Source organism: Diadema antillarum, unplaced genomic scaffold, assembly GCF_040938485.1.
Source record: "Diadema antillarum isolate AM-2024a unplaced genomic scaffold, OU_Dant_1.0 seq00000798_RagTag, whole genome shotgun sequence".
Lineage (NCBI taxonomy): Eukaryota > Metazoa > Echinodermata > Echinoidea > Diadematoida > Diadematidae > Diadema > Diadema antillarum.
The window spans coordinates 2,310,000-2,324,716 of NW_027271682.1; the positions used below are offsets into that span (position 1 = coordinate 2,310,000).

At 37.5% G+C, this 14,717-nt stretch overlaps 1 protein-coding gene across 1 annotated transcript; it reads right to left on the minus strand.

Moving 5' to 3' along the window:
* Positions 1-10,777: 10,777 nt before the first annotated feature.
* Positions 10,778-11,929, minus strand: LOC139739394 (adenosine receptor A2b-like). Its single transcript, XM_071650014.1, has one exon. The coding sequence runs from the start codon at positions 11,927-11,929 to the stop codon at positions 10,778-10,780; it is 1,152 nt and encodes a 383-aa protein (XP_071506115.1).
* Positions 11,930-14,717: the final 2,788 nt, after the last annotated feature.

Sequence of the window (14,717 nt, forward strand, 5' to 3'; positions counted from 1 at the left end):
ATATTGAATGAAAAATAATCTGTACGAGAATTTTACAGCTACAATTTTATAGCTATCATTTGTGTGTATGTGTGTCTGTGCGTATGTTTGTGTCTGTGCGTTTGTTACATTGTGAATATGATGCTGATAATCTGTATTATCGAAAGAATTCGAATAAAGAGTACCAAAAGACAAGTATTCATGTGGGTTTGTAACCTTGAAGGCAAAATTCCTCCCCCCCCCCCCCCCCAAAAAAAAAAAAGTGTCTCTATACATGCGTTAGTGTGTTTTGCCGCACCATGCGTCCTGTGTTTGCTGAAGAGTAATTTATTCTCTGTTATCAGGTTATTCTTTCTACCTGGATTAAGATAACCTTATTACTCTAAGATGGGCATTTGAGCACATCGGTCGACAACAGACAAACCTATCGTGCTTTCAATATCATGGCGTAAATAAACAAAGATATGAGCGACGGGAGCGCGGACGGCGATTTCTCTATGAAATTCCCGAGTTTGAAAAGTGTAGGCTGCAATTACGACATAATGCTCTCCCCTGAGTGGCATTACCTTACACGAAAGTATGGTCTAATGATTTGTGATAAATGCTTCGAAACTTTAAGGGAAAGTCCAGTCCAAATATAAGTACGTCTGATAAGAAAGAGTAAAAACTTACAAGTTCAACGGTAACATTTTGGTCGAAATCTGGCGAAAATGAGGAAGTTAGGAAATTGTGAAGTTTCCCTAATTTTTCAGGTAACAGTTCTTGAACGGTCAATATGAATATGCAAATGGCAAAGTAAGCATGTCATCCCCTCACAACTTGCTGTATAGTTTGTTCATAAGATTTTGAAATTTCAAGTTTTTCATTCAAACGCAATTATGCCCGAGTCTTAAATCCTGGTATATCTAACTGATCACTATTCTGAAGTTATTCAACCAGGAATAACATCATGTTTCAGACTTCGATGACAGAAACATTGAATTTTCGTCATTTTTTGAACATGATCGAGGGAAAATTGTTAGGTTATGACATAATTAGCTCACCCATTTGCATATTCATATCCACTGTACAAGAACTGTTTGGCAGAAATCAGCAAAACTTTAATATATCATAACTTCCTTATTTTTTATCCGATTTCAGTCAAATTCTTAACCGTTGAACTCGTAAGATTTTACTCTTTTCTATCAGACTAACTTATATTTGGACTGGTTTCCCCTTTAAATGCTATTGAAATGGAGATGCATAATAAATTTAACACAGGGACAAAAAAAAAACCAACGACGACAGGTCGAGTGGCAGTACCGATGTGGGACGAATGCCCAAATAATGAAGATGACGCCATATTCACCATGAGTTGCTATACCTTGTATAACAACGTATTGAAAGGCATTCTCCTCGGATCACGTTATATGAAATTCGCCCTGCATGGATAATTAATGTGTGTGTGCGTATATATATATATATATATATATATATATACCCTATATATCTAAAATCGAAAGCAATAAAATGAGAAAAAATAATAATTCTTTTTTTAAGAACCGAGTAGGAACTTTACGTTGCATTATAATTTCTTACAGCTATTTTTTCCTAATTGAAAGAATAATTGTACAAACGCATCTTAAATAGGTTATTTTTTGCTCATGGCTATGTAAACAACATGAATCTGATATGCCAGAAGGAGGACATAAAAAGTGGGAACTTCAGTACCTAAATCCCTTTCCTGCACGTACACAAAAGAGCTTAAAGTTTAATTCTCATTATCCGTCGGGATGGCTGGTGATAATCATTTCAGAGCTCTGTGGCAATCCTATTATTTGTGTATAGGCTCACCAGAACTGGGCTGTACCTCTTCTCCATGTCTGTACAGTATCAAGATCTAGTTAGAACTGTACAGTTTGATCCCGAGTGTGAAATTCAATACCCACGAGAATAGGAGTTACTGGTACCGCTGCTGCTCCGATAGTTGAAGTTCAGTCTTTCTTACATGTTATATTCATGCATCAGTTCTAAAAGTCCATCAAGAAGGCGTGTTCTTGCATCATCACGATTAAAACATACACATGTTTATGCGCATAATGTATAGGCCTATACACACATGCCATGTTAATACATTGTAGGCTATATAGCAGCAAATTTTTCTCATGAATTCTGTGACCTCGTTTAAAAGAAACTGTCCTCTGAAGTAAGAGCCGACCCATCGAAAGCCGGCTGAAACCTAGTATAGCAACATGTCATCGACACAGGGTAATGTGGCTTACAGTGTACCTGCACTTGTTTTGTAATAGAATCGTCCGATACCCAAATGTTTTCATCTAAAAATGGAATATTACAGAAATGCGCGTGCATGCATGCAGATTGATACAATTAGTTATCCCACCTCCCTGGTTATACACAGTATCTGACATCGGGAAATGATTACGTCATCCAGGAAAGTGGACTACAAAATAAATTCGCAGTGCAGGCAGCGCAAACCGTGTAGTGGGTTTGATTTCGCGACTTGCTCGAACGTCCCACAAAATGGTGCGTTTATCACATAATATGTATCATCGTGTAGCCTTCACTGTTGATTCCTGATCTGCTCAATCATCACACGAGCACCGCAAGAATTGTTCCCCATATTTTCGCAACGGACCCTATATCTATTCTTCTGTCTCTCCCCCGCCCCTAAACTCGGTCTCGGAGTCTTTTTCTATACAATATTATTTCGTTATTGCTCTGTCTACGGCATATAATATATATAGGCTATGTACATAATGCACCAGGAATGACAATCAACTTTTCGCTTTGTGTAGACCAAATAAAGAAAGGGGTACTGTACTTGAAAAGGTGCTTAGAAAACAACTTTTCCAAATATTGTGTGTGTGTGTGTCTCTCTCTCTCTCTCTCTCTCTCTCTGTTTGTGTGTCTGTGTGTGTGCAAAATTCGAATAAACTCAGACCAAAGTTTATACCCTTAATCTGTATTGTAAAAGTTAACATACAATCAAATATCTCTATAGCTTTGTCATCCGCATTGATTCTAAAAATGATCACGGCGCTTTCGTTGAAATAGTTGATATCAATACATATCACCATCGATATTACATGTACCACCATTTTTTTTAAACTGTCATTGATTGTTTAGCTGTAGTAATAGTGCCGGTAGTAAATACTGTACATGTGATTGAAAGAGAAAAGACCCCCTAGAAGTAGTATAAATCTGTGGTTTACTGATGATATAAAGAAATTATGTAGGAAGAAAAATATGCTTTACAGAAAATACATAAAAAGTCCAACTCAGTATAGAAGATCAATTTATGTTAAATACAGAAATATGGTAAACAGTGCAATTCGTTTTCGAAAAAGAGAGTATTATAGCAACATGTTTGAGAATGTACGTAATGATATGAAAGGTACATGGCAATTGATTAATAATGTATTGAATAGAACTAGAAATGATGTGCAAAACTTGGAAATTAAACATGATGGAGAAGTTATATCTGACCCTCAAACTGTTGTCAATACATTCAATATATTTTTTAGCAATATAGGATCCAAACTCGCACAGAGTTTACCTGAATCTGACTCAAATTCTATGCAATTCTTGCCACATATATCATTCTCACATTCTTTTTTCTTGCAACCTATCCATGTAGACGAGATAATTAAGATTGTGCGAGAATTGAAAACAAATAAGAGTTCTGGATTTGATGACATCGATCCTTCAGTTGTAAAGAAGTCAATATATTATTTTGTAACACCATTGTGTCATATATTTAATTCTTCTATAGAAAAGGGTATATTTCCAGAAAATTTAAAAGTAGCCAAAGTTATACCAATATACAAAAAAGGAGAGAAGAATGTTTTATCAAATTATAGACCAATTTCTATTTTATCTGTGTTTTCCAAAATATTTGAGAAACTTGTTCATACTCGTCTCATGTCTTACCTCTCCCAAAATGATATATTGTTCAATAAACAATTTGGATTTCGACAAAAATACTCCACATATATGGCATTATTAGATTTTATAGACAAAATCACAACTTCCATTGAAAATAAGAACCTGTTAGTAGGAATATTTTTTGATTTGTCGAAGGCCTTTGACTGCATTGACCATACTATACTGTTGAGTAAACTGCAGTTTTATGGAATAAGAGGTACAGCTTTGAATTGGATTAAGAGTTATCTTTCAAATCGTGTGCAATATGTAACATATAATGGTTTTTCTTCTCCCCGTGTGACTGTAAATATCGGTGTACCTCAGGGGTCAGTTCTAGGCCCATTACTTTTTATTCTTTATATAAATGACTTACAGTATGCTAGCAAATATTTAGAGTTGATCTCATATGCAGATGATACTAGTTTTTTTATTTCATGTGAAGATATACAAAGTATCAGTGCAATCTTAAATTGTGAATTAGAGAAAGTTAATCAGTGGTTCATAGCCAATAAATTGAAATTAAATGCAGATAAAACATCATGTATGATTTTTAGACCAAGAAATAAAGTAGTAAGTATTGATAATTTTGATGTTAACATTGCTGAATTTAAAATTCCGGTTGTTTGTTTTACCAAATTTCTTGGAGTCATCATTGATGATCATTTAACATGGAGATATCATGTCAACGAAGTATGCTGCAAAGTCTCCAGAGCAATAGGTGCAATCAATAGCATACGTGCAATCGTACCCTCTGAAATTCTTATAAAGTTATATTATACTTTGATTATGCCTCATTTATCTTACTGTAACATAATATGGGGAAATTGTGCAAAGTACCTCTTAGAGCGCATTTTTATTTTACAAAAGCGTGCAATTCGTATGATTAGTAATCGATCATTCTTTAGCCACACAGGTCCTTTATTTAAACAGCATAACTTATTGACGATTTTTGATATGCACAAATTCTTTCTCGCTGTTTTCATGTACACATATATGAACAACATTTTGCCAAAGTTTCTTGATACTTCCTTCATCCAAAATAAGAATTATTACAATACTAGACAGATGAATAGATTGCATATCCCAAATCTTAAATACTGTGTTTCAAGATATACTTTTAAATATACGGGACCTGTCTTATGGAATGATTTGCCAAATGTAATAAAGTTGTCTAATAGACTGTCAATATTTAAAAGAAGTTATAAATTTTTTCTTGTTCATAAAGATATGCTATAAGTCTCAAGTTTTATTCAGTGTATAAGCATGCCACTATGGAAACTCTTGCCTTCTTAAATGTATGTGTTTTTTCGGTAGTATAGTTTTCTTGTTCGTATTCCATCAATGTAACTATCTTATTTGTAATACTTGGGATCAGCCATAGAAAGACCAAACGGTCTATGTTGATCCCCCCACAAACTGAACAAATTGCTTTTATGTTGTGTTTGTATGGTGTGGAATTGTTATAAGTTGAACATTTTTCTGTATTGTTCCAATGTTCTACTGTGTATGTGTTTGTTCTAGTATTACTTGTATGTTTTTTATCAGGATGTGGAAATAAATGAAATGAAAAAATGAAATGAAATGAATAATATTACCATCATTACGTCCTCAGTGTAATTACCTCATCATTACTCCTTCCTCCACGCGCGCTCATCACCATCAACGTCGCGTTAACTAACAGCCTTGCCACTGGGTTTTACAAGCAGGTCATCGGATCAAGCTTGATTTAAATGCAAATTGTATGGCCATGAGACAACTTCTTGAACATGTTGAAGGATAGGTGAAGGCAAAACAAGACAAGCATTTGCCATTCATAGGTGTCCTTTAGGCCTATGTCGGTTTACACCAACTGAGAGAGGGAGAGAGAAACACGATGATTGAATGGCTTTACGTCCTCATGATCATCATATCCAATTCAATTTCTCAATTCAGTTTATTTCCACAAATGTGATAAAACACATTTACATAATAGCATATCACAGCATACAGGCGTATGGGAATGTACAAAGCAGTGGCTATAAGTATAATGATATTACGAAAAGTGGAGGAATCAACATTGGCTAAGACCAGCCATTCAAGGTTAATCCTCAAGAAATATATTCAGTTCATCATTATATAGACACGGCAAAATACACATCATAAAGTAAAACAGAAGACGCTCTAAGGTACGGAACGGGCTAAAAGGCAAGAAGACAAGGCAATATCATTATATGATAAATAGGTTTCCCCGGCCAATTTCACACTTTTGTCAGTCCATTTGATAAAAGGTTCATTCAATTTAGCAAAAGCACCTCGTTATCGCACAGTCTGTCATTCAAAATTGTAACTTGTGCTTTCAATTTAGCATTTCGATCAGTGAAATTTGCACATGTGGCTTTCAAATCCGTAAAAGGGCATTCAAATTGGCTGGTACTCTACATTGTGTACGTTCATTCCAATTCGCCACCACTCGCCGAAAAGCTTATTTGAGTCATTCAATTTCGCGAATTGGCAGTCAAATTCCAAACATTTCCATTCAAATTAACGTGATGTTATTTCTTTTTTGAATAGGTGAGAACATTTAAATGTGTTCATTTCTATGTTACTTTTTGTTCCATCCACTCACTTTTCAGCAGTAAAAGTATCACTTTCTGACCCGATATAACCAGAGTTTGTTGTTCTGTGACACCCTTTTTCTTTCATACATATAGGCCTATACATGTACCAATACTACAGATCAACTTCATCTTCTTACAGTCATAACAGCACAAGTTAGATATCTAAAGAAGACATAGAAAGAATTATGGGAACATTTGATGATCATAACTTTGACTTCCTAGAACTAGCCGACACACTCGGAGTCAAGCGCTCAACGGCCAGATAAGGTACTGTATGGCCACATGCACTATTTTCAGACTGGGAGACATTGAAAAAAAGATAAAAGCTGTTGCCAAAATCTCCAAAATAAATATGAAAATATGAAGTGTATCATGATGCTTACAAAACGATAATGTTGTATAAAAGAAAGAAAGAACCAAGGCTTAAACATGTGTGCTAAATTGACTGCAAAAGATGTTAAATTGGATGCCCAAACACGAATTCGAATGAACGAGCGCAGCATATACAATTGTACGTGATCACGTGATCATATCATTCTAAACTGAATGAACGAATAACGACATGGTTCTTGTTTTACGAATTTAAACTGAAAAAGTGTTCATTAGAATGAGGTAAAAGGTAATTTGAATGCTCTCAAATGAATCTGAATGAAGAGATCATAAAATTGAAATACCAAACATGTCATCTACGCTAAATTTTGCTAAATTGAATGCAGCAATAAGGATAATAATGATGACAATAATACATATATATATATATATATATATATATATATATATATATATATACATTGTATAAATATTGATTTTTTTTTTTAAATCTCAGACAGAGAAGCATATAGACAGGGTATTCGGGTGACCGCTCACCGATGACAGAAAAAAAAATATCCTGGGCCCCAAACAACAACAACAACAACAAAAAACAGCTAAACCATCGACAAACCGCTTTTATTATTAGCCTCACTCAAAAGTCACCCCATGGCTCGAAATTCAGTGCTGACGTTCGCCCTTTCACGGGTGTGGCGTCCTTTATCATCAATTGCATTTATGGCCAGTATTTCCCCAGGAGGCGGATTTCTACCAGGTTATCTTTATTTCGACGGGAATAGCGCCGACGACGATGATTATCATGATAGAGCAAATAATGACAGTGCTAAAAATAGCAATAAATAATCATCAGAATGAAATGTTTGCAAGGACTACTATATTCGTTCAATCTCATGTACAGGTATAATAACATAAAGAAACTATTTGAGAAATGATTTTCTTTTCAATAGTATAGGGCCTACGTGTATTACAATTATGTCAGCAGTAGATTTCAATGCTTGCTCTACTATACATGTACAGTGTATAGTATTCATTCACATCCTCTCCTTTCCGCCTATATTAACACAGCACAACAGGCTGGTTGTGCCCTTTGAGCATCTATAGAACACACATAGACACACACCCACAGACAGACATACAGACAGACACACACACACACACACACACACACACATACACATACACATACACATACACATACACAGCATCATGACGAAGATACTTAGAAATAAATGTACTTGATCAGATAGCCGAGGAATTTTTCCCCTCTGTTCATAACAATGTTACACTAAACAAGGGATGTCTCATTGCAACGTGCAAGTATTCGATGCTGGTGTTAAAGGGAAATCTGATGTTAAAAGAAAATTCCAGCACTGTTATTAAAAAGCAAGTCTGATAAGATAGAGAAAAATCTTGTATGCGCGATGGTGGAAATTGATCAAAATAAGAAAATAAGAATTAAGGAAGCTATGGAGGTGTGAAGTTAAGCTAATTTTTCCAAAACACTTCTCGACCAATCAATATAAATATGCAAATGAGTGAGCTGATGTCATCCCCTCACAACTTGCCCTTACACAAAATCTTGAAAATCTTCAAATTTCTAGTTTTTTGTTCAAATGCATTTATGCCCCAATCTAAATAGAATTCGAATACATGTGTCTGAGCAATCATTATTCTGAAGTTATTCAGCCAGGAATGATATAATTCTTGACAATTTTATGGCAGAAAAAATGCACATATTGGTTATTTTTTTGCACACAATCAATTTGTGAGGTGATGACTTGACGTCATCAACTCACTTATTTGCATATGGTCATATCAACCGTTCGAGAACTGTTAAATGCAAAAACTAGCGAAACGTCACAGTTTCATAATTTCTTAATTTTTTGTACGATTTTGATCAGATTTTCACTGTTGTGCTTATAAGATTTTGCTCTTTCTATTCAGACTGAATTTAACTGGGCTGGAATTTCCCTTTAACGATCATTATGTCGTTCTGCAAAATATCATCTAAAACAGTTTTTGCATACATTATTGTACACCCTGCTTTGGCGTCAGAAATATCTCCCAACACACATGATAATTTGAAGAGTATTTTCTACCACGTAGCCAGACAATGTACTACAGAAATATACGCAAAATAAGAATCAGTTTCCTTATCTCTGAGTACTTTAATCCAAGAGATCAGTTAAGTTTTAGCATGCACATGTATACAATGTATTAGGAAAGACAAAACAATCGAGATGAGGAAGGCAAGAATTTCCGTTGTTTTGGAGTTCACCTTTCTCGTTAAATCATTATTTTACAGCTAAAAACTTCTACCCAAACCTAGATGGCAGTTCGAATCACTGTGTTTAAAAACATCCAAAAATTATGTGTTCATTACATGTTTTAATGGCATATCGTTTCGTAATGAATTCAGTCAATCTTTCCTTTAGCATAACTAAAGTTAAACATTGTTCCGCACTTTTGAAGGAATTTTCTGGGAATGATAAAGAGTTTCTTTTTTAGGGATCATGGTTATACGGGTAGTAACAACGTCTCATTCATCATACTATCAGACAGATACCCTTGAATTTTACGGGGAAAAAAATCCTATAATACCTTGCACTGCGCTTACTCACTCGGTATGAACAAGAAGCGCGACTCTTACCACATTTTCTTCTTTCCGGGTTTCTAGAAACATTATCTGGATCCAATAAACAAAACTTCAGCCTATGTTCTGCAAGTCCAACATTTGCCTCATTCGGTATGCTGATCTGGCAAGACAACATACGCAATGAAAGTACAGTGTAAAGTTAGATATCTAGACATTAATTCATCTAATACTGCATGGCTACCAGCTAAAAACGTTTACGTTGTACAAGTAAATGCAAGACTTCGACTCGAGAATTGCGAACTCAATGTTTAAATGCAATGGTCGCATAAAAGTCATCGTAAAGCAACACTAATAACATTTCGAAAGACAATTTTATTATGTCCAGCCATATGAATACAATCTATAATAATATTGACTTTAAATAATTAAGAGAGTATGATCATAGAAAAGTAAAAATGAAACAGTTTCATTTAACCCAATTTAGACACAATAATTTCCCAGGTTTTGCCGTATACAAGTACATGTACAGGAGTATTATGTACATGTAATCAGATTGTTATCTCTTTTTTCTCTGGCTCTGTTGTTGGTGTCGACGTTATCCAAGGCAAAGAAATCACTTTAGATATTATTAATACATGTACTACTTAAAAAGCTCGTTTACATGGGTGTGACTTTCAGTAATTGGCAAAACAATGCCAAGTTTTTTCCCTACACCGGGCGCGCGCCCCTCTTTATATAAAAAATAAAATAGAATGTGTTCGAAAGATTACTGGTACAATGTATCTGCGTGAAAAATAAGGCATTCAGTATAACTGGAAAAGACGTATCATGAAAGCCACTTTAGCCAATATATCAATAGCATGTAATAAAGATAATGACGTCACTTTTCTATAAGAAATGTTTATATTGCTTTCAAACATCCATCACGCAAATGTCATGAATACTTCAGATTCGAAGAGTTATAATCAATTACTGTGAGCAACCACGGTAGAGATAGCACCGACTGACCAATATCTTTATCTGATCTGATTTATAAAATACTTTTTTCTTAAACGGATTAAAATCTGTCGGGAGAAACAGTGGTGGATCCAGAAGGGGCGCACCGGGCGCGCGCCCCTCTTTACTTCTTGTTAAAACAAAAGAAATAGAAAGAAAAAATGGAATAAAACCCGTAAACCATAAATATTTTTTGCGCCCTCCCTTACGGAATTTCTGGAGCCGCACCTAAGAAAAATATTCAAGGGATTTTTTTATAGGTTCGAGACATGTGGTAAAACTTAAAGTTCAACAAAGTGAAAGAAAATTGTATATCGCTGATGAGATGATGTCCAGAAAGATGTGAGCGGCAGTGTCATACATCATGTGTCATGTTTTGGTTCGTTGCTGCTGGATACTCAACGCCGCAAGATGACTGCTTTTGAGAAGAGCCACGATGTGAGCCACGATCAGATGTCACGCTGGGCCTACCGGCTCGCCCCTGAAGCATCGCAGGCTTCGTCGTAAAGCAGCAGAGAAGAGCAGCGAGGATACTCTTGAAGGCCTCACGAAAGTCTCTGCTGCGATACGCAAATATCAATGGGTTCATCACCGAGTTCGCGTAATAAAACAGCGTCGGAGCCAGCGACAAGTCTGGATCATAGTCGGGTCCAACCCCAATAAAGATAACCACCGAAATGGGTAACCAGCAGATAGCGAATGCCAGCACAACTATAGCCAGGGTCTTGGTTGCCCTTAGCTGCTTGGCGCGGTTCGTCGTACGAATGGATGCGGCTGGTACGTGCTTCTTCATCATGGACTTCATACGACCGCGCAGCTGGTGAGCTTGGTGAAGTACGTAGCCATAGATGACCGATGTCACAACCATTGCCACGAGTATCATTGATGAAGGAAAGTAGTTCCAGAAGATTTGAAACGGGATACCTTTGTCGTACGTAAAGTCATCGTATACGATTGTGAGATGGTACAGGACGACAATGACACACATATAAAGTATTATCACAGCCCATGCTATGGCTGAGCTCTTCTTGGCCCTACTTCGTGTCAGAAGCGATGGGTACTTCAGCGGCTTCGCGACGGCTATGTAGCGGTCAACAGACACAAGCACGAGGTGGACCACCGAACAGGCACAACACGTTCTGGCAAGAAAACGACAATAGAGGATTATCACAGTATCACAGTAACTCACAAACCAGAAATAGGCGCAGGGTATGGAAAATAATCCGTTAATGATATCTGCCACAGCCAGTCCGGTCACGAACACATTCGTTGGATTCTGGAGACGTCTCTCACGATGTATGGCAGTAATTACCAACAAGTTCCCGGGTACGGACACGACAAATATAAGCGCAAATGGTATCATAATCAAAGCCCGGAGGGTTTGAAATTCACACTCCATTGGTCCTGTAACATTGGTGGAGGGCGTGGTGACATCAAACTCACCGAAAAGCATCTCCTCCGTGCCGAGGAGTTGTGCCGAGGTATCTCCCGCCACAGGAGCAGACATGGTTCCCGATTTGTCGCAGAGATGTCTGCCCGCTATATATGCAGCAAGACTACATTCGTTACAGCCCCCAGCATTTCGCTGAATTAATGAAGACTTCTTGTACCAGCATATTAAATTTGTCAGTCAACCAATCAACCAACGGTAAAACACGGCCCTTGACCTACATGCGGCCTTCTGTTGGAAAAGTTTGCCTTTTGCTGTGTTGTTAAACGAATCAACATGCGACCGTCACAGAAACTGTTCCTTGCGCTTTTGCGTCATGGCGAGTCTGATCGATCCACTCCAAATCAATACACTCTGGTGCTATTGTCTGGATGCGCTCAACAAAGCCACGTCTTACGTCCCACAAAGTTGACAAACTGTATGCGATCCTGCAGTAAACACACGGGAATTTCAAATCCTTCAAACGGATGTTTTAGCGTGTTTGCGTGAATGCGTCCTAGTCGCCGCCATAGAACCACTGGAGAGTCTTCTTTGGTGTCACTCACTTTTTATCAGTGTCTATAGTTACTGGCAATTAGAGCTGCCCGACGGGACGAGAGACGGGGCGTGTGCAGTAAACAGGCGTAGTCATCAACGAACTACCAGCGCGAGCGATGCCAACCAATCGGAATTCACGCACGTACGAATCAGTGTGCTGGGGTGTGCTGACACCCAACCAGGGAAAGCTTGGCGACCTTTCCGTCGCGCTTGACATCATTTCCACTCTTCAAAACTGGGCCTCATCGCACGAAAAAGCACATGCGCACACGCATGTTATGCATTCATAATGCACGACAGGGTTGTTGTTGTTGTTGTGTGTACTCCTTTATATGACGAATGAAAATTAATACATGGTCTTCTTTTAACTCGCGTTGTCCTTCACACTTGCAGAAGTGTGTATCTTTCAAGGAATAACTTAAGCCAGCAGTAATTTGTAATCAGTGTTTTTGGCCTTAAAAAAAGAACTGGGATCGAGGGGTGATTTAGCACCTATCAAATCCACTTTAAAAGCGACAAATCTTATTGTCTACTCCGATGGCCATTTTGGTAGATCATGATAAAAGCAGATGTAACAGAGATGTGATATGCTTTATGACAAGTCTCAATATACAATTCGGGTCTGGATTCGTGGCAGAAAAATTAAAAAGTATTGATTCAATACGGCTTCGTAAAATTTACAGTGACGTGAGTACATACATCACACCATATTGAGCAAACTGAATTAAAGAGCATGCAACCAAGACAAAGAAAAAAAAAAAGGAGGGAGTTGGGGTGGAGGGAAGAGGGTATAAAAGCGGAACGATGCTATTTTGTGTTTTTCCCCCACTCCTGATTGTCGCTATCAACACTGAATGAGTCTAGCTCTCAAAAGCAACTCTTTGAAAAGCTCAGATAGAGAGAGAATGGCAATAGGCCCGTGTATTGCACGCCGTGGGCTTTTCATCGTTTCCAAACGGTTGAGAACACGTCAACAATGAGTATTATGAATGATAGCTATTGAAGGGGAAGATTCTGTTACGTCCCCTCTCTCGACTGGAAGTCAAAGTCATTCAGGCGTCCCAGTACGACAAAAACACATGGGTGAAGTCCACCAAAGCCCATAATAACCTGTCGAAATTGGTTTGTAGACCATACCCGCTGTTACAGGGGCGGATCCAGGAATTCCGTAAGGGGGTGCCTTTACAAAATTAAAGGGGGGGCTCACGCACCCCTCTCCATTTGTTCTTTTTATTTCTTTTAAAAAAAATAAAGGGGGGCGACCGGTGCGCTTCCCCACCACCACCCCGATCCGCCACTGTGTTATGATGCATCTTTTGGGGCTCCATTCAGAACAAATCAAACAAGGAGTTACCAGGCAAGCTCGTCCTCGCTATTATGTAGGTTGACGATAATATTGTAGAAGGGAAGTGTACTATCCATCCTTTCTTCTCATTGTATTTTCAGCGTAATAGATTTACCAACAGACAAGGTAGGCCTGTCAGTGTTTGTCAGAATATGTCTTTAGGTAGGCATAATGCTACCCTTTAGCTCATTTTGAGAGAAGCAGATCTTAGATTTCAACGCGTGCTCTGTATTTATTGATCTCCAACAGGACAATTAACACGCAACGACAAATCAAAATTCTGTTAAACCGAGATTTCCAGACGAGATAAGGGATATTGCTTTGCTTCGACCAGTGCCGATAGGTCAGAAGTTTCATATCTGACAGAGAAATACCAATCTATTTTTCAGGCCAGATTATACATTTGATAACATTAGAGAAACATGCAGAAAATGAAATGACAGAAGTTTTACTGAAAATCTACAGAGATAAAGAAGCATACATTGTATAATCGTTTTATCACAAATCATTGACATAGGCACAACCATTAAATTGAAAAAAAAAAACACGAAAAAAAAATAGGCATTGATGTCATTGCCTTACAACTGTACTAATTTTGCACGATCCTGCTGTAAACAAGCAGGTGAACTTGTCTTTTACTAATGGGAGTTGGTAACAAAGCCAAAATGATATCCACGCACTGCTGTGTAACTGATGATGACCAAATCTTTCATTTTTGCACTGACGATGTATACCAGATGTGTATGGCCGATGACCTGGGCCCCGTTTCATAAAAGTTGGTATGATAGCAGCTGTTGCTGGAATGGCAATTGTCATAGTAACAACAAGAATCCAGTTTCCTGATTGGCTGTTGCTATGGGAAATTCCAGCAAGAGTTGCCATCCTAACATTTAGTTTATTGTGAAATTGGGCCCTAATGCGCTCAAGCAGAATGCACTTTCCAGAGAAAAAAATACTTTATGA